The following is a 21,258-nucleotide window of genomic DNA, read 5'->3' on the forward strand; positions in this document are numbered from 1 at the left end:
TGGTGGCTTTGAAACACAGTACATCAGTGTTTCTCAAACAAATATTTTGACTTCTGTTTTGCAGAAAAATTGCCCTATTAAAAATATTATGTTTTGGTTTCTGAATGTGACCTGAACCAAACAGCAGCATTCCCATGCCACAGACGCTGCAGCCAATCAGCTAGTGACAGAAGGAAGATCCACACTGTTCTAAGCAGGTGCCCTTATATTTCATCTCCATCCCACCTTAACTGTCTGAAGAAAAACATTCAAGTGCAGAGGTCAGTGGGCGAAAAAATCCCTCTCCTGCTGGCCAGCTGAGCCGATAGTGTAGGCCATACATGGGTTTGGAATGAGGGGCATTAGACTCACAACCTCCCCAGTGCCAAGAAATACACAGCTAAAATTGGCAGCTCGGAGATGAGTAATGCACAAACATGGTCCAGAGTGTTGCAAGTGTTCAAGCACTTCCAGAGTATGTTGGGTAAACGAGTATCTGTTTCCATGGCATCAAAACAGCGCAGAGATTACGCGGTGTCCCTTTGGCGGTTCTCTGATTCCAGTGCCTGGTTGGTGTGAGCAGAGCTGACTTCCAGCAAAAGCACTCCCTGGCTCTGACATGGAGGAGCACAGTGAAGTCCTCCTCTTCATCCAAAAGGATGAAGGAGCCCCAGGTTGTGGAGCAGCAGCTGCCCCCTCCGTGCGGTACCAGCTTTGCTCAAGCACAACCATTGGGCAGGAAGCTCCTGCGTGGTGTTTCTTCTGTGTAGTGAGATGAGAGGGTTTTCTTTTGCAAGAAAAAGCAGTTATCTGTGAAAATATGCCCATTACTTGTGTCCCGTTCCCTCAGTAAGGTGCCACTTGCATGGTTTTGTGACTATCATCTCAGGGATGTCCCGGCAAGGGTACTTGACTGGCTAGAGCCAAAGAGACTTCAGGTGGGGGCTTGGAAGGCAGTTTTCTGGTTTGCTTACAGTCTGTTTGGGATCAGGCAATTGGACCTCTGAGAAACTGATGATCTCAGCGTTTTGTTTGGAGATAGCAAGTATGGGGAATACCTTATTCCCTGCAGTCACGGCATTTCACTGGTTCTGTCGTTGTGAGACTTCCACAGGTAGTCCAGTGCCTGCTGGAAGTGGTGCTGGTCCTCCGATTCCTCTGGAGAAGTGCGATGCGTGGGCAAAGACAAGGCTTCTTGGGACACATTGCTGCCACCAGTCAGATACAATCTGAAACCGTTCCTATTGGTCAGGAGAAGAAATCCACCAGTGCTGACTCTGATATCTCCCCTGAAATACATTCTGAGTAAATTGTCCTCCTACACTACACTCACATCATTATGTCATTGGTGCTCTTTACCACATTGTACCACAGGGTAGGCTAGTTTTGGGGTGGCCAAAATGATTGGTTTACCTACAGTAAGGTTATTATGTGCCATAGGATTCTTTGGCAAGGAAGATACTACCCATGTGCAAGGTTTTGTTACAATACCATTCAAGATGTTAATGCAGAACCCCTGGCACAAAGATGCATCCGATCGCCCCGTGTGCTTGCTGTATTCATTCAAGTGGCCTTTGCAGCTGATAGCCTGCCAGGGCTTTCCCACCACACCCGTGCCTTCTTCCTGCCCTGAGATATTGCATGACTGATGCTGTGCTATGTTCTGTAGGAACATTTTATCCTATTAAGGCACCTCTGGAAGCCAGATGTTCTGTTTGAGGAAGGACTTTCTTTTTTAAAAAACAAACATTTTTGAGCTGATGTTATTTTTATTCCGTTCGCTCTGTGAAACTTCCGAGCACAGATCTTTGCTTGGCGATGTCATATCAGGGAATGACAGAGAAATTGCTGCCCATCTGTCGCTGTCAACTATATACATGTACAGAAGGAATCTACTTAGAGGGCACTATGGATGTTGCAAAGCTAAATATTAGTATGTTAGGAAATTACTGTATTAAACTGTGCTTGCAGTCCCACTCCAGCTTTGAGTTACATGATCTGAAGTGTGGTAAATCATGTCCACCAACTTTTGAAGTGGTCTAATGCCCTGTTCTTAATTTCTGGGATTCCTCCCATAAATCCCTGAAGCCAGACTTGTAGCCATGCTGAGCCCATGTAGCTCCAGTGAGAGTGAGCATGAACAGTGCTTCAAACCAACCCCCTAAGCCAACTTTTCTGGCTGCTCAGAAAACTCAGGTCTGATGTGTTGAACAGTAGGCATCCATGTTCACTGTGATGACTTGGTTCTTCACCTTTCCACCAGTGAAATGAGGCTAATACCTTGCTCTAACATCATGTTAATGTGGTTATGAGATACAGAGCTGGAATAGCGTTGTGTAGTGAGAGATGGGACTAATGAATATTTCTGCATTCAGCACAGAGTTTGACAAAGATATGGTTAATAAATGGAACGTGCTTTCTCTGTAGGACCTCTTCTCAAACAGCAGCTCTGGTTGCCTTTATTCTTTGGGTATTCCATATTTTGATGCATTCAGAAATCAAGAGATCAGGAATTCTCAGCATACTGTAGACTTCCTGATACTCAAAGCTCTACTACAGGCAAATGCTGAAATCAGAAATGAGCTGTGCAACCAATTTTCCCATGTTTATTAAGCAAGAGCCACCGATGTAAGGATTTTTCTTCCACAGTGAAACCTCTCATTTTTCTACAGCACAAAATTCATCATAGCAAATAGAAGAAGACCTTCACATGTATATGTTGACTGGGATGGTTATCATGTCTAACTCACAAGTCTCACCGTTACAGTCACATCATTTGTGTGTTATACAAGACTTGGTGGCTGCGGCTGCTCAAAAAGATACAGGTGTCTTGAGGTTACATTACGTGGAGAGTGGCCTACTAACAGTCTATTTACTGAATCTGGAAATGTAACTCCTAAACAACCTCATCCATTCCTTAAGCCTATATAATATGGCTCCCTATGTATATACTCTTCATATAGCTTTGTCCAGTCTTAAGTTGGATTTCTATACCTTACCTTAACAAACTGTCCCATGGCATGAGTATAAGGAAGTTTTTCCTGGCCTGTGGGGTTTTTTTCTCTGCCTAATTTCATGTCATAACTTTGAGCTTTGGCTGTGAAAACTGGAAGCATTTCAAGTTAGGAAAGTTTTAAGTGTCCCACATAAAAGTGAGAGTTGACAAGAGCTTTAATAGTAAGGAAGGGGAGGGAGGTGTCTGAAAACACAGATCACAGCTTTCAGTGCTGAGGTTTCATGAGTGTTAACTAGATAAAAAGCGACCTTGTAGAGTGCAGTGAGCAGATCTGCTTCCAGGGTGGCCAGGCTAACTGGAATGTCTTTTTGTCTTGCAGAAGATGAAGCCCATAGTCCAAAGAAGACGATCTACCCCTTCTGCCATTACAAAAGCCCTTGGCAAGTCAAAGTGCCATTCCAGGTAGAAGAAATACCTTTCTGACTCCTTTTTCCACCTTTCTGCTGACATCCTGCCTGTGCTGTGTAGGGTGGCATAAGTTCAGGATGTTTGGTGGGAGAGGCATCAGTACCAGCCATCCTCCAGGACAGTCACATCCCTGTCGGATGACAGCAGCTTTCCCTAACTTACCAACTTGGGTGGTGAAAAGCTCCCTCTCTTGCCTGCCGCCCCGGAGCCATCCAGTGCTCTACTGATGCTTTGCTCCTGCAGGTGTAAAGCATCAGGAGAGTCAGCAGGTAGAGCCAGGTACAGACATGCCAGACATTCATCTTGCTGCATTGCAGCCCATCAGGGCATGGGAATTGGGTGCAGCATGGTAATACGAGCATCATCCCCACGGACCTGTCTCCGTGAGGTCAGCCTCATAGGATTATAAAGGGCAGGAGTGGTTTTCGCTTGGTTGTTTCCTGACCAAGTTATTGGGCTTCTTTGTCATCACCCCCACCCCTTTCTAAATTGCACTAAAAAAAAAGAAGCAAAGAGAAACAAATTCTTGACTTTATTTGGCTGGAGAATATCCTCCTGAGGGAGGGAGGCTTTAAACACTTCTCATGACGGATTGCTACGGAGGGAGCTGGTACAATGCCATCTCTGCTTAGGCCACCAGAGTATTGGTGAGATTTTTTGGCTGTCCTGCTGTTGTGCTTACAGAGCTGTGTGACCCCTCCAGCTTTAGGAAACACACTGCTGAGACTGTGAGGTGGTGTGGCTCCCACTGCTCAATTGACGCACGTGGAAAGCTCTTAATACCAAGTCTAAAGGTGATTTAGCTTCTCGCTTTTAAAGGCAACAGATGCATAAGCCAAGAATTCTCTTGTTAGTGGCTGTGGAGAGGTGAGGAGGGAAGAGGGACTTTCTCCCTTCAGCAGTGAGGGTGTTCCTGTGGCTGTGGGATGACTTTAAAAAGCAGACGCTGGCGAGCTTTAAACTCACTCCCATGAAATCATGGGATCACTCCCCAGTTAAGGGCAGTGGAAGCTGAGTTGTGACTAACCATGTCAAAAATACTATCCCTTAAAGCTCATGTGTTTTTTCATATGTGTAGAGACTGCCCTCACGCTAGAGTATTGTGAGGGGTGGAGGGAAGATAAGTATCTCTTCCACATGTGTCATCCAAAGCAAGATACATGGCTTTGTCTATGTGTAGAGAGGACGATTTGTGTTGTGAGGGGTTTTCTATGTCTTAGAGATTAACTAATTCAGTAGGGTCGGGCACACAAACACTGGCTCTGAACAAGGCTCAGCAAAGAAATGTTTCTTGTTCATTCAGCACAAACCCACCTGTAGAGCCAGGATAGAAGCAGGAAATAACTATGGGACCTGTCGTACTGCTAGCCGCTGCCAACCAGAGCCAGGAGCAGCTCAGAGGAGGGTGCTGAGAGGCAAACAGGGAGGTTAGCATTTGGCAGAGCTATTCCAGCTGGGGAGAGCATAGAGAAAGGATCTGGTTCAATACCGATGATGACTTATTGATTGCAGTCAGCATGCAAAAACCCCTGTGGTTTTGGGGAAGTGGTCAGCACCTTTGTCTTTCTTAGGAGAAACAAGATGCTGGATTTCAGCCAGGCAATCAGACGGCTGGAATTAGATGGGTACATGCAGTTTGTTTTCTCTGTGCTGCAGCCCTAGCACAGACAAGCAGTTCAGAATGGATGGAAAACATGTGCAGAGATGGTAGCCCTTCCTCACAGCAGGCTGAGCAGTGCCACGAGCCATGGGTTTTCCGTGAGTCATAGCTCACATGCGCGTGTGGGAAGTGTTTTACCTGAGTGAGAAATAACTCAAAAAGGAATGCGTCAGCAGCTCAGCCTCCCCAGGTTTGGTGTGGGCAGTTAGGCAGTTTTCCATCTGTCTGAGGCTGATAAAATTAATTGGGCAGAGGCAGGCAAATGCAGTTCAGAAGGGAGAGCAATATAGAGGCAGTGCTGGGAGAAGCACGGGGCTATGAGGCTCTTCCAAACCTGTCTTCAATCATGAACCTGTATGAGAAAAGCTTCTGACAAAGTCTTATGATTTTTCTTCCTTCCTTAGGGAATCTACCCTTCCCTCTTCCCATTCAGACAATGGGCTGCCAAGTGGGGTGTTCAGCAGCCCAGGCTCCACTTTCGTCCTGGATGAGCGCGTACAGCTAACTGTGGGCCTGCAGACCCAAGAAAGACATCTGATCTTGTTCAGTGATGTGCTGGTCATCGCCAAGTCCAAGTAAGAGGAATTCACACTTACTCCTCTGCCCCAGTATGCGCTGTTAATGTTAGGCTCTGAGCTATTTGTGGAGCGGGCATCAAAACAACTCTTCTTTACAAATGTGGGTCTAAAATGCGGCGCTTCCCCTTTCCCCCTCTGGAAAGTCTTCCTGGTATTAATGCTTCCCTTTATTTTCCTGAAGGAAAAGGTTGTCTGATTGGTTTTGCCCTTTCCCTTATGTGGCTTCTGGAAAAAACAGTATGAGGGCATGAGCAGTAAGGGCAGACAATTGATTCCTGGCCTGGCTACTTCTGCCACACATAAATTAAGAGCCTAGGTAACTCCAGCTATTAGCATGTACAGCAATTAGCCTAAATCACCATCTACCTCCGTGTGGCTGCAGTGAATCACATTGCCCTAAGCTGTCCCACTGCAGCCACCAACCCCAAAATCCATTTGCATCTCTTGTATTCCCTCCACATGCCCCGACATTCAGTTCTGAGGAGGCTTGCTGCTGTCACTGCATCTCCTGACTGAAAGGTTACGATCTGGCCTAAGATATCCATCGTTTGCCTTGCAGGTCCTCCTCCAGCCTGAAGCTGAAAAAGCAGGTGCATCTGAGTGAAGTGTGGACCGGTACCTGCCTCAGCGAAGTGACAGAGAAAAAGATGGGTCCTGAGAATTCGTTTGTCATCGGCTGGCCTATCACCAACTATGTCGTCACCTTCAGGTACCTCATCAGACACCAGACCTCCCTCTGCAGCCTGTTAAGTGAAATGATGACGGAGGCTGCAGGGCCCTAAACTCTACTACAACCCTTCTCCCCATTGAGTAGAGGACTTCCACCCCCATTAGACAGTGCGGTAATGACCTGGACACTGGGAGACGGTCATCTTAGAAAGGTACCTGCAGGTTGGTCCCTGGGAGCCTTTTAGAGGACCAATGGGTCTTGCAAGTGTTGTTATAGGAATGGCTAAGCCTGCTGCAGAGCATCTGAAACATCACCACCAAATCTGCCATAGCAAACCAGCTTGTCCCATCACATAACTTACAAGCATGTTGTTTCAGCACCTGCCAGCAGCCATTTCTGTAGGAGCTTAGCCCTAGTTTGAGAGATTTTCATTACGAAGGACAGGTTAGTTATGTCAGTGAAAATGCCGGATTGCCTTGTGCCAGGATTAAAACCTTTATCCTCTCCTTGTGTGCCATGGGCAAACCTTCCTTCTGCGCTATCTGCCAGGGCCTTCCAAGCCCACACAACAAACTAACTATAAAACTAGGAAGGTTCTTCAGGATGGGTCTGCACACAAGCTGCACAGTCCAGAGCTCACTTAGCCCTTGCTAACCCCAAAACTAGAAATGCAGTGGAGCATGGAGCAGGCTAAAGAACAGGCCCTTCGTATCCAAGTGCCATCTCAAAGGCTGTCCCTGTGCTGTGCCTGAGCTAATAAGGCTCACCAAAAAGCAGATGAGTTTTTTCTTACCTGGAGCATAGCTAAGCTGAATCTAGAGCTGGCGTACCCACAGGGAGCTCAGCTGGCTCAGGCATCTCCACTTCATACTCTCTTCTGCAAAGCAGAGAGGTCAGCGATCTTCAGGGTCACCCCATCCTCAGGGATGCTGGCACCCATAGGAAGTTGTGCCCCACTAGATGCTTTCCCTTCTGTGGGGCAGCTGCCTTGGTGGAAAAAAGAAATGGGAACCGTCCCATGGTTTCATACATGCTGTCTCATCGTTCACAGGGGTCAGGATGGACTCTCCTGGGTGATGCATTCCCAGTTAGGATTCATCCTCTTGACATGCAACTTGCCATTTGTATCTTAGTCCCAACTCAACAGCAGTTCCATTTCCTTCACGTCACTGAGACCTGGGTAACCCATGTTGGCAGCAGAAGCTTCTAGGAATGGCAGACACTGGGAAGGAAATAATAGGAGAAAGAAAATAGCAACTAAAGGTCACTGCAAAAATAATAAGGGCCTACAAGATGAGTTAACTCCAGCATCACAGAAAGACATTTGTCCCTTATCCCAACACTCACCAGCCTGGGCAGGAAATGCAGTCCAGGTTGTTCCTGGAATTTTTTTGTTATTATTATTTTTGTTACTTGTTAAAATAGGACGGAGGCAGGAAAGGACTGCGCTTTTGTTCCAGGGCTGTGCAGGAAGGAACTTTGACTTGCAGCTATATATAAATGAAACTGGGTAGAGTTTCCAAAGGCTGTTACCCGCTCAGCACTTGTTTGATCATCTGCCTCCCTTTTTATCTTCAGCTCAGCTGACGTGAAGGAGCGATGGCTGTCAGCATTACTGTGGTAAGTGACCCTCCTTTCATCCTCCTCCTGGGTGGTTCCTCTACAGTCCCCAGAGACATTTGTCATGCTGGGTGTCAAGTTGCCCTCTGATTTTCAGTACATGAGGTGTCTAGCTCCTGTCCGAAAAGTCCACCTTTGAAACCTGAATGTAGAAGCCCTGCTTGAAAGCAAAATTGGTGTTAACAGCCCAGAAAAGATGAAACCCACTAGAAGATAACGTTGATGGAGCACCTTTTTTCCTTTGGAGCTGGAGGCTGACTTTGCTATGGAAATGGCACAAGTGCTACTGATACTTCAAATGTTGGGTTGGTTTTTTTTTTGATTCAAGATTGTATTTGGTGGCGTCTGGAGGCCACAGTTATCTCTTTTTCATGTTAGGTTTTTATATGCTGTTTCCACTAACATCTCCAGGCAGAAATGTTTACATGGATACAGAGAGGGGAAGAAGCCTCTTGGTTCGTGGAGAATAGTAATGGTCTTAAGGATGCTGGAAGGTGTTGTGCTAGACACATCTGTCCGCATTAAAGTGCTGTCATGTGGGGTTTTACTAGTCTTGGACCTCAAATAAATAAGCCATGAAGAGCATGTGACCACACTATGAGCATTGTACATTATTGTTACTGCTGTAATTAAACTGTATTTATCACAGTGCCAAGGAGCAGGTCCCTTGGATCTCTAGGATCCTTCTTAGGGTCCTTCTCAAGTTTGGTTAGGAAGTTATATTCCCTCCCCTTTTCTTTGACTTCCAGGCATATCAATGAGGTAAAACAGAATGAATATCCGAAGAATCTATCGCTTCAGATCTTTGTGCTGGATACTGACAGCTGTTCTTCTGTAAGTAGAACTAAGAACCTGCTCTTTGGACCAGCGCTACATGGAGGTCTGCGGGGTAGGGGTGGGAAGGCAGGGCTGTGGGGCTGCTGCTGCCACCTCTGTTTGAAATTCAAGTCCCATGAAAAGGTTTTAGAGGGTGTGCCTCTGGCAGCTGCATCCTTCCCCCTGGAATTGGCTTCAGTTTTGGCTTAGGAAATGAGGAGGTAGCCAGACCCTTACCAAAAGCATTTAATTCTTAAGATTATTCTTGGCCTCCTGCTTTTTTACTCTTTTCCTTCTGCTTCGCTTGGTAACTGTGGTTAAGTCTGTGGTTGAGTGTCCAGCCATTCCTATTTTCAGTGCAATAAGATGAGGAAATCGATCATGAAAGAGTCGCTGGTGTGTTCTGAATTAATTTAGACTGGAATGTGCCCCAGTCTCTTCATATTAATAGCATACATTTCTAGGCTTCAAGCCAGTGCCATTTACTTCCTGGGTACTCTTCCCTCAGAGGGCAACCCTGATGCTTGTGGTTTATTAGCGTGGTGCCGTGTTCACCTTTTGGAGTGACAGTGGCACTACACTCAGTCAAATACTGATGTGATCAAATACAGCATCTGAACACCACCCTCATGCTGTGATTTCTACTCGACTAAGTCTTTGGATGGTATAATAAACCCATGATATAAGAAATAGTGGAGAACAGTTTTCACAATGTGTAGCCATCACCCTTAACAGTGACTCCAGTACAACTCTTCCAACCATGAACATGTAGTAAAGACAGTCAATAAACAGACAAGTGACATTTCCCCCAAACTTTCAAGCTACAAGAAACCACAACCAAACTTCATCCCTTCTTATTAGCTTCCTCTGTTTTCTTTGTTTCCTTTTCTAGACTACCACAGTCAATGTGTCCAATGTGGAAACCGCAGAGGGTGTGATGAAGAAGACCCTTGAACAGCTTGGACTCCCTGTAAGTGGCAGTTGCACAGTCTGCCAGGTCTTAGCTAAGGAAGCTGGCAACATCCAGTTGACAGGACAGTGCAGATGTGGGGATGTGCTGTAGCTAACCAGTCAGGCATTAATACTCTCTGGACTACAAGATGAAGCAATCTGTTTGTGCGAGTGCCAAGTATCAAAAACACAGACATGCTTATACGCCTGCATTAAATTCAAACCATGTATAGGGAAGTCCATTGGATTTCAGAGGACTTCATGCTTGCAATCCAGCATTAGGATTGAGTCAAGCTTGTCAAAGGCTTATTAATGAAATGATACACTGAACAAAGCAGTGATGTTATCAGATGAGCTTTGCCCATTGCAGTGCTCCAGCCGTGCCCATTACAGTGTGTAACAGATAGCTGTGTACATCTGGCTCCTTGGTCTGTTCAGCCCTTTGTTGCTGTGTGTTGCTTTCTGAGTGCAACCTCATGGACTCTCACCCTGGCCCTCTTTACCTAATGTTTTTCTCTTCTCTGTTCCTCCACCTCCAGGGCAGGACAAGTGAACACCACCTCTGGGTGATCTCAGGAAAAGATGACCCTGCTTACCCTCTCATTGGTAAGCATTTAAACTGCTGCTTGCTTCTCTGACAGAGGGTGCAGCCATTGCTCCGACTGCTTTGCCTTATAACATAGTGCTTAGTTATGCTGAATGAGTAATCTCTGCATTAACTCTGTGTTATGTTGTTAGGTTTTCAGTGATAACCCAATAAATAAATCCCCAGGCTCTCCCAGGAAGTTTATACATGTCGGTTTATTAACAAGATCTTGCTCCAAAGACCATGTTCTCATAATAAGACTGTTATTCTGGGACTCTTTAGACTTCACATTTATTTTTGGGTGGGTTTTGATGTTTTCCAACTCATCATGACACATGCTTAGTTTTTGTATCCGTCCAATGCATACTAAACTGTTATAATAAGCCAACTCCTACACAGAGCAATGCTTAGAGTATTTTGTTAGTGCAGTGGGGCCCATAAGCCTATTAATAAAAGCATAAACCCAATTTATGTGCTTTGTTGCATGATGTGCTGGAGAGCTGCTAATGAAGAGTGGCTGGCCAGGTTTAACTGGATGAACTTACTTGTAAATCAATGATCACATGTATGCATAGGTGTGCCCTGTCCTCTTTAGGCCACAGGTGGAGGTTTTGAACAACACTGCTTAGAGGCCCAGCTGCAGTAGGAGCCGTTGGATGTGGTTGCATCCTCCTGCCCAGATTTAGAGCTGTTTTCACGTAGCTCTGCATCTTTTCTTGCTCTTTATACACCTCTCTGCTCCACAGGGCATGAGCATCCTTTCAGCATCGCATTGAGCTGTATCCGGGACTCTGCTGACCAGCAACAAGGAATCAACAACAACACCCTTCTGGCTGATGGGACAGAAGCTTCCTTCCTTGATCAGCTCCCAAAGGAAAAACAGTGTCAGTTTGTTCTGAAACCCAAGCCCCAAGCTCCAATGCAGCTGAGGAGAGGTAGGGGCTGCAGGAGTGCATTGCAACCCAGCAGAGACAGCTGCATTCCATGGCAATGCCAAACTCTTCCTAACTTTGTATACATATCCCAGAGTCATTCTCATACCTGAATGTATGCGTAGAGGAAGAGATTGCAGAGCAGCTAAATTTGTGAAAATATTCAGAATTGGCTTTCAGTCCTAGATCAGCTTTCAATTGCAAGCCATTCTTACACTGCACAGGCAGCAAAGTTCACTGAAGAACAGTGATTGAAGAGAAGTTTTGCTGATGGCTGGGCGATGAACAAGTGTTTTCACTGCTGTGTATTACCTGACCGTCCCCATTTACAGTGTAGTTATTAAACAAGTGATGGTCCCCTTGCTCAGCTGGGAACTCTGCCCCACTGTGGATCACTCACTGGCCAGTAGAAGGACAGACAGATGTGTAATGGAGGTCTGTGTTTGCTTTCAGAGTCACTGCAGAAACACACCAAGAGGAAAAAGTCCTTGATTGACTGGGCCCTGCGCCGCAGCACCAGCACCCCCACGGGCAGCCCTCCTTCGCAGTCACCTACCACCCCACGGAAGCTCTTTGGCCTCTCTCTGTCTTCTGTCTGTCCTGATGGGATCCTTCCCAAGCCAATCATGGTAAGGAGCACCCTGGACTGGTTGTCCTGACATAAACTTTATGTGTTTAGCCTAGAACTTAAAGCCACTTGTGGCATTTATGAGGGCTGGATGACAAAGACCATCATTTGCTTGTGATGCAGATCTAGCTCAGTTACAAGAGTAAAAGCATCCCTCTCCTGTGTAATCCATATTGCTTCGTGCAAAGATGTCCATCCCATTTCAGTGAGTGTCTCCAACCAGGTCATCACAAGTTGCCAAGGGGCAATGTCAGTGGACGATGCCATAGTCCATACGCTACATAGCTTAGACCTCACTCACTAAAAGAGTCCAATGGACTCACACTTGCCCCAGGATAAGCGTACCCACATCAACTGTACTGGCAACTTAGCTGACAAGCTCTTGTCCCTGGTTAAATCATGACAAATCTCTTGTGTGTCTGTCCTCTTCCTGTACCGACTAGGCCTTGTTATAATTATGTGAGATATCATATACACAAACTACAGGGTAAAGTGTTAGGCTCTTAAGTACAATTGGGCTTTTTCTTAGGATATGCTGCTCCTGCTGTACCATGAAGGTCCCTCTACTAGGGGCATTTTCAGACGTTCTGCCAATGCCAAGACTTGCAAGGAGTTGAAAGAGAAGCTGAACTCCGGAGATGATGTCCAGGTGGATGGAGAGTCAGTCTTTGTGGCTGCAGCAGTCATCACGGTATGTTTGGCCAAGTAACTCAGCTGTCTGGGCTAATAGAAACTTCCTTCTTTAAGGAAGCAACATGAGTCTTTATGGGTAGGAAAGTTTGGGGAAGGTATAGAAAGCATTTTCCCAGCAAGAGACATTCTCATTTGATGGCTTGGACTATCTATGTGCTCAAAGGTATCTGTCTGACTGAGTGGTGCTTGCTTTCACATGCAGATACATGCAGTGGCCTTCAGGCCAGTGTTTCATTTTACACCTCTCTGTACAAAACAGCCTTCAGCAGGTGATATAGTAACAACTACCTCCAAGACAACCGTGGTATCTATACAGTGCCAAATAACATGCCAGAGTCTGGAGTCAGCAATTCAGATGCTGCACTAACAGGAAACCCTTTGGCGGCAGCACAGGTGCGCTCAGTCCTTTCTGGACACACAGAAGAGACTGCAGGGAGATATGAGAGGACTCATGCCATTTAAGTTTTAGTAAGAAAAAGCCTATCTTTTGCAATTAAATATGGTCAGAAAAATTCAGGCACCTAGAGTATCAAAAACCATGCCCGTCTCTTGCTCTTGATGGCCTAATACAAAAACCAGTCGACTGGGAGGATGTTCAGACCCTTTCCAATGCAAGACATACGTTAAGTTGTTAAATAGTCACCTGAGGGGAAAAAAAACAGCAATAATCATAGCTGAGAAATCTTTCAAACAGAACTATGCACAGCCACAGGGATGAGTCCTGTCCTGGAGAAGGGACAGGGCACAAGGGCTGCAACACAGTCCTGCAGTGCTGCAGTGGAAGAGCCCTGAGGAGGACAGCTTGGTGAAGTGGGGAGGGGAGGAGAAATGTATTTGTGTCATGCCTTGTTTTATCTTGTGCTTAATGAACAATGACTATATGCATCATGAAAACAAAGTAAGGATTTCAAAACTGACCAGACTGCTCTGCATATATATATTTAATTCAGGATTTTCTCCGAAATATACCTGACAGTGTTCTATCCTCAGACATGCACGGACTGTGGATGGAAGCTGTGGACACAGAAAATCGGGCACATAAGATTGAAGCTATCAAAAGGTTTGTAAAAGCCTTTGTAAAAGCTTCTTTAGGTGGGAGAAGGGAGAGCACACAGCCCTAAGCATAGACTTCATCTTCTGGGAGACGCTTTGGCAATGCTCCAGGCCACAGTAGAGCTGTTCTGATTGCTGGTGTCAATGGTCAGAACATTTTCCTTTCAAGAGTCTTTTATGAACATTGTGAACATTTCTGACCCCCCCAAAAATGTCATTAGAAAATTCTTTTCTGATTACCAGTTCAAGTTACCAGAACCAGCACACTGAACAGGCACAGTAATTCAGCCACCAGGAGCACGCCAAATGTCAGTGGAATTAGATCCTTAGCAATGGTAACTTTTTTCTTACGTGCACAAAACAAAGCTGATTATCTTATTGGCCATTAGAAGAAATACCCCCACCAAGGTGGTGACTGGGACCTTGAAAATGGCTTTACTGCCTTGAAGCTGCTGCCCTGAGCAAGAACCGTCTATCAGCATCCTGTAGGATATGCAGTATATCAAACCTCTTCCTGTGGGTGACTCGGCTCAGTTTTTGAACCTTACTGTTTGGCCTGGGCCTCCTTCCTCCATTGTCTCTATAGCGTGAGACACAGGCAATGGCTTTGTCCCATGTGCTGCTGGCCTCGAGCTGTACGTGTTGCTTTTGGGCAAGCATTGTTCTGTTAGGGCCTTACAGGCTTCTACCACATGTTCTGGACACAAGTCCCTTGGTCCCTCCAGCTCTGTGAGCAGAGTGGGTAGGCAACATGGATGTAAAGTTGTTGCTCCCACAAAAGCTGGTGGAGGGGAGTGACAAGGGCTTACTTCATTATCCAATGTGAAAGTCTCAAAGTGGTTGCAAAAGGGCAGAAGGGGGCAAAAGGTTTGGGACTACTCCTGATGCTTGAAGAGCAGATGTTTGTGAACAGCATTGTTTTCCTTTGTTTCCACTCCCTGAATAGTCTAGTCAACCAGCTTCCAGAGGCCAACCTCATTTTACTCAGACACCTCTTTGGAGTCCTCCATCATATTGAGCAGAATTCCGGCGTGAATCAGATGAATGCCTTTAATCTGGCTCTTTGCATAGCACCCAATATGCTGTGGCTACCAAGTCCCACTGGGCCTGAGGAGGAGAGCAGGTCTACAAAGAAGGTAATCTTTTGTTTGGCCTCATGCTTGTCTTCCCCTTTTACTGCTTTTTATGGGCACTGCATTTTGTAGACTAAGGGAAGGCATAGGATTAGTGACAGTGCTGGCTGAGTGGCATCCAGACTTTGTCCTTTCCCTTGTGCGGTTGTGGCCATGCTGGCAGGGGAATTTAACCACTCAGTTTATCCAGGATGGAAAGGAAAGCCACGGTTGCTTTAGCAAATGAACTTCTATATGGTCAAGCAAACCATGTCCAGCAGCTAAAAGATGGAGCAACAGATACTGCCACTTCAGCTGTATTTAAAGCCATTTTGCAGAGACAAAGTAAGCAATGAATATGATGGTGCAGCAGGGGAGGAATGCTTGCTTGTAGCTTATGAGGTGTTATCAATAGTGAGGAAAATTGTAGAACATACTGTACCTGGCTCACTGTACCAGTTCACAGAGCTCACATTCTTGTTCCAGCTGTAGTCTGTACAGACACATTGCCATGTCCTTAACAGCTTCTTGAGCAAAAGGTTCTGTAGGAAATTACATCTTTGTGGAAGGAAAAGGAAGATTCCAGGACTGATTTGACTTGCTTTATACAGCTGGCTGTATGTTCATGAAACTGAGTCTGTAAATTCATGTCTTTGGCAGGTGGCCTTGTTAGTGCAGTTCCTGATTGAGAACTCCGGAGAGATTTTTGGAGGTGACATTGCTTCCCTGTTTCAAAGACCAGACAAAAAGTCCAAAACCTCAGAGGGATCTCTGGGTAAGTCGCTGGCACTGTGTCTTCCAGACACATTTAAAGTCTTCTAGCAGTTAAACTCCTCATGCTAAAGAGTTTGCTTTCCCTTCGTGTCTCTTCCAAGGAAAAGCATTGGAAAACAGTTGAGTTTGGTTTTCCCTTTGTAAGGCATAGGCAGGAAGAGAGGGCAAAGCAGAGGGCTGAGGTGCATCTCTTGAAATGTCCCTGGTTGCCTTTCTCTTTGGATGCTGTTCAACCTATTCCAGCCATCACAAGAATTTAGTGTAGCCTTAGCAATGCCATGTCCCAGCAATCTTTTCTTCCAGATTAGTTTTGTGAAGCTAGACCAAATGGTTGAATGGAAACAGGCTGATTTGTCTCCATGAATACAGGCCAGTGGTGAAAGCTCAGGTCATCAAGCCAACATTTTTGATATCATTCCCAGTCCTGCTCTGGTCCCTGTGCAAACAGCGGATCAACTTTGCTTTTCCATGAGTGTATTTCCCTGCCTTGGTTGTAAGGTTAGGAGACACAAGCCACAAATTAATTTGTGTTCTCTGCCCTGGGCACAGGCTTGGCTCAGCATGACGATTCCTCTGATGAGCTGGAATTTTCTGCTTGCGACCCAGAAGGACCGAAGCATCACCTGGTACCTGAAGCAGATGCCATTTTTGAGCCATCCAGCAGCTTGTTACTCGATGAGGATCCGGAGGACTGGGACTTGTTCAGTGAGATCACAGCCTGCTACCAAAGCAAAGCCCGGAAGAACGCCAGTGCAGACAGCTATGACCTCCTGGAAGAGGATGGCTCCTTCTGCTCCATCGGCTCGATACGCTCACTCAGCCCGGCCAGGGACCGGTGCTCATCGGAGCCCAGCGTCTGCCTCAGCTCCCAGCTCCCTGCTCAGAGCCATGAGCCGGTGGCCCGCCAGTCCAGCTGTGATGCCACCATCATGCACAGCCATACAGACTACATCCACAGGCTCAAGCAGCTGCAGGTAGAGAGCCAAAAGTTGATTGATGAAGGCCTAAGCGCTGGGGTTAATAAGGCCAGGCAGAACTTGTGGCAGTCACCTCGGACCAGCTCTACGGTGAAGAAGCTCAGCTTTCAGAAATCCAGCCTGTCCAACAGGTCCAGCTTCTCCAGCCTGTCCTCCACTACCACCTCCCCGTCTGCCTCCTCGCTCAGCTCCTTAGACAGTGCTTTCTCCTACTGCTCAGAGTCATCAGCCATTAGTCCCACAGACGTCTCATCCCTACCATTCATGTTCGGTACGTCTGCCAGGCTCCATGCTGTGTCCCCCAGGATTGCCCAGAGGTCCCCGAAAGAGTGGCACAAGTCCCTCAGGTCTCCTGTGCCTTTACATCCATGTGATCTGGACAGTTTCCATGAGTATGAACCCAAGGCTGCAGAGAGCAATCATTGCTTTGGAGAGAAGAAAGGTTTTCCTCCCGTCAGCAGAGCTGCTGTGGGAAGCCCATTAACTGACATTGACTGGGAAGAAGAGGAGAGACAGCTGAGTTGTGGAGGGGGCCCTGGCCCCGGGCTCAGGAGCCAGGGTTGTACCAAAGAGTTTGAACAAACCCCTGAGCTCCCAGCTGCCAGCCCGGCCGGCGAGAAGTGCCCGCAGAGCAGCCACCGGCAGCACAGGGAGAAGGCAGTGAAGAACATAGAAGTCAAAAGCGTTGATGCCTGCCCTCCAAGCCAGGAAAGCCTGAAGCGCACCAAGATAACCTTTTACGTGGCCCCAAATAAAGGAAGTCCTTGTGGGTCTCCAGTGGAAGAGGAAGAGGAGGGATCCCTGGCAAACACCAGCAGCAGCGACTCGCCCAGCAGCAGCAGTGAGCAAAGCCTGTCCAAAAGCTTGCAGACTGTTAAAGTCCATATCCCCCAGACCGTTTTCTATGGGCAGAACACCCCTCTTGTCCTGCAGTCCATCTCCAGGCGCTACCACCATGGACCAGTGACCCCGTCCCCACAGGCAGAGCACAAAGAGAGCCCCCAGAGTGCCTCCACTCCTGAGGAGCTGGAGAGTAAGCCAGAGGAAATGGCGCAGGCGCCGACCCAGAGCAAGGGCTTCAACACGTTCAGCCACACCATCCGTATCATCCTCCCCACCTCCATTCGAAACACCATCAGGGAGTACTTCAAGCACGACGAAACCAAGACCTGTCCCGCAGCGGAGGCAGAAGCAGTGGAGAATGAACTCCTTCGGAGCAGGGTGGAGTGGCTCAGGAGCCAGCCACTGGCAGAGGTGGGCGCAGAGGAGCGTGATACAGTGGCGTTTGCAGAAGAGACCTTTGTCTAGGATGGATGTGGGAGAACTGAGTGTATTTTTTGTGTATGTGCAGCAGAAAATAATGTGTAAGATATGATGGGGGTGTGAAGAATCTAGCAGGCTGCATGGGGCAGTAAGTGTAAAGTGACACTAATGTGTACGTAATGCTGGGGTTTAACATTCATTTTAGCTGGGATTGGGGGGGGGGTGTTCTTGATTTTTGATTTACGCCCTTTTTCTACAGAAGAGGCATCACTGGCTGGGTGTCTTGGGGGCTGAATGCCATCAGACTCTCCCTGTCCATGAATTAGCTGACATGTACAGGGGCTGACTCCCTTCCTTTGTAAAGTGGGAAAGGAGAAACTCTGCTTTATTTTCTCCAGTCAGCTGCTGATGCGTGCGGCTGACTGGAGAACTGGGACAGCTCATACTCCAGCAGAACTAGTTAAAAATCCTTATGCTTGCACAAAATCCTCCACTATTCACTTTTCATCACCACTCACCCAACGGAAGACCCTTCACCTCCATCCCAGAAATCACTGCAGCTTCTCTCTGCTCATCATTTGGCCCCTGGTGGTCTAGCTCACAGTGTGCCTCCGTTACTGTTTGAGGCACCAAATGGATGGAGCCCAAAGCCCAGCTTTCACTGACAGATGGCATATGTAATATTTTAACCCCAAGATTGCTTTTCCTTTCCCAATTCATTTTGCATTGATTCTCTCAAACCTCCCCTAAAGCTAGTATTTGACAGAGCCACAGTTACTGTAAAGGATTTTAGCACTGTCATTTTGGCAGAGCTATGACGTTTGTGTTTTTTGGTGTCCTCTGGGACACCTGGAATGTTGGGCCTTTTACCCCTAGTAAAAGGTGACATTATATTTCTGTAAATGATGGTAGCATGTCAAAAAGCCCTTTCCAGAGGCAGTATGGATGGGGCAACTAATCAAATTCCTAGTCATGCTGAGAGGGACTTAAGCGGTATTTGGTTCTAGCACGAGGTCAGAGGAGTTGTGGAAGTTGTCAAGAATGCTGTCGAGTGGATGCTGAAGCAAAGCCTCATCTGGCCAGAAAGTTGTCAGTCCATAAGCTGAGATGGTCCAGGCTTCAACAGCGCTGATGCTGTCTCAGAGAAGCATTGAATTCCCACTCAGCTTAGCACATGGCTCAGTTGTTCCAGGAGAATTAAGTTTGGAGAAGTGCCAGGCAGGGATGTGCTAAGCAGGCTTCTGGTACTGCACTACTAAAGAAATGCAGCCAGTGGACTCTTGGAGCACCCCCGTGATTCCACTCAAAGCAGTGCTCAGAAGTTCCACAGTCATAATGGGACTCGCTGAGAGGGTTGTGATGCTGCCAGCTGAGCGGTACACAGAAGCTGAGAGCATCACGTTAGTTTGACAGGCATTAAGAAAACGTTGGGAAAAGTCTCAGAGGTTAAAAGGTTCAGGCTATTTCATTTGAAAGTTATGTGAGAGTTTTTAAGTGGTTTCTCTCAGAGTTGCTCCTTTTACTCAATTTACAGTGAATGGGTGAAGGACAAGAGAAATACATGAATCCTAACGATCGAAAGGTCGCCTTTGCGGAGTAAGTGCCCCCTGCAAGTTGCGGAGTGTCTGCAAATAGCTGTATCTAGAGTTGCTTGACACCTGCCGTGGTTCAGTCCTTGCACAGAGGGGGAAGCCAGCTCTGCGAAATGATCTAGTAGGTATCGGATGCCACCGCTCATCTGTCAAGTGCCTGTGGCCAAATGCTGGGACAGGGGAGAGAGGGGGAAGCCCAGAGCCCACCATTCCGAGGTGTATAGTTTGATTAACTCCATGCAGGGTGTTTAACTGTCAGATTCGGCACTCTCTGTCCCAAACCACCTTGGTGACCTTTGTATGATGAAAGGTGTATATAGTTGTAATACAACACCCCCCCCACCGTGATTCCCCGCACACATGAACACTGACGTGGCATTCACAGTCTTTGTCTTCCAGAGCTACAGTTGTAACTATTCCAATAAAAGACACACGTGTTTGTTTGTCATTGGGGTGCAGCGATCGCCTCTTGTTCCCTTGCTCTTACTTCCCTCTTTTCTGCGCTTGAGTGGTGGCGTTTGCAAAACACCAACTGTGCTGTTGAGCCACGTGCTTCGGACCCTAGATCCGAGAGCCTGGCCGTGCTGAGCCTTCTGCCAGCAGGTCGGCTCAGGCACCACTCTTATTTGTGTCTTTCTGGGGAGGTGAAACTGCATTGACTATTAGAAAAGTGCCTGCGCTTGGCAGAGAGATGATTCTGTGTTCTGAACGTGCTAATGGATTGTAAACTGACTCAGGAGCTGCGCTGGTCTCAGCTCAGACGAGGAAGACCTGGAGCAAATGCAGAGGAAGAGCTCAGGATTTGCGTCACCCAGAAGAATTATGAGCAAGTTGAAGAGATCGGTTTATAGAAAGTCTGGGAGAGGCGGGGCAAAAGGCACATTTTTTCCTCTCCTCATCCTGGGCTGCCTAATAAGGGCGCATTTCCCTGGGCAGCTGCTCTAACCCCGCTCTCTATTAATAAATTTTCTTCATTTAAAGCAAAACAAAACCCACCAAAACTCCTCAGGAAAGGTAGCACGAACCACTGGTCCCATTGGAGCACGTGATGCACGGCAGAGGCAGGGTGCTACACAAGACAGGGAGACTTCCCCTCTGCAAGGGCATGGAGACCCCACTTACCTGCTGCCTCCAGGCCCGAGTTGGAATTCTGCAGCACTCCTTTTCCACGATCCCAGGCAATGATGCTCCCCGCATTTTGGCACCCAATCCTACACCCACCAAGTCAGCAGATACGTTCCACACTTTCTTCCAGGCCATCAAAAGCAAATCAGTAATAGATTTCCTAGGGATAGGCTGGGATACCTATGAGCTGTGCCACCATACAGTAACCGAGGAACAGGTGAATGCCTTAATGTAAAGTCCCACCTCCAAATCCCCCTAATCCTGGCCACAGCCCCCTGGGACTGTGCCATAAAGACAAAAAGGTCCTGGAGCTCCTGGCTTCTGCTGAACAATCATGCCAAACTGCTGCTTTTAGCCCCAGGAAACTCAAGGCCACAATTTTAGTATAAATAATAGTATAAAAAGTATAAATAGTATAACGATAGTATAATAGTATAAAAAGTATAAATTACCCACCACCACCACCAAAAAAATCTGACTTAATTCTGGCAAGAGCCCCCTGCTTTGTTGTCAGTCTCTGGCAGGAGACACCCAGCAGTGGGTCACCAGGCCACCCGGGGCTGTGATTCACTCCACACTCTCACAGCAGCTCGTAGATGTGCTGTCAGTGCTCCCACCAGTGCAGGTGTCTCATGTGATGCTACCACTTAAATCCCTTTCTCAAAACTCCAAGTGGGATGTGTCGCTCCCGGAGATGCAGCGGTGTGTTTGGGAGGCACCAAGCAGTCCCACAGCACCCAGTTTGCTCATAATAAGAAGTACCAAATACAGACAGTTGGCTTTCTGCCCCAGAGAGGCCAAATTTGCCCTTAATATACAGCCTTC

At 47.1% G+C, this 21,258-nt stretch overlaps 1 protein-coding gene across 1 annotated transcript; it reads left to right on the forward strand.

Moving 5' to 3' along the window:
* Positions 1–3,266: 3,266 nt before the first annotated feature.
* LOC133265376 (rho GTPase-activating protein 20-like) lies at positions 3,267–19,756 on the forward strand. The gene is made up of 14 exons (XM_061445838.1): positions 3,267–3,397; positions 5,468–5,638; positions 6,201–6,350; positions 7,890–7,931; positions 8,681–8,765; positions 9,640–9,717; positions 10,238–10,304; positions 11,031–11,219; positions 11,670–11,845; positions 12,374–12,535; positions 13,488–13,597; positions 14,537–14,726; positions 15,363–15,477; positions 16,026–19,756. Exons 1-14 carry the CDS (start codon positions 3,318–3,320, stop codon positions 17,759–17,761), a joined length of 3,351 nt encoding a protein of 1,116 aa, XP_061301822.1. The 5' UTR covers positions 3,267–3,317; the 3' UTR covers positions 17,762–19,756.
* Positions 19,757–21,258: the final 1,502 nt, after the last annotated feature.

The sequence above is a fragment of the Pezoporus flaviventris genome, unplaced genomic scaffold, assembly GCF_033815535.1.
Source record: "Pezoporus flaviventris isolate CSIRO_AGI_PZ_B2104156 unplaced genomic scaffold, CSIRO_AGI_Pfla_v1 ptg000005l, whole genome shotgun sequence".
NCBI classification, from domain to species: domain Eukaryota; kingdom Metazoa; phylum Chordata; class Aves; order Psittaciformes; family Psittacidae; genus Pezoporus; species Pezoporus flaviventris.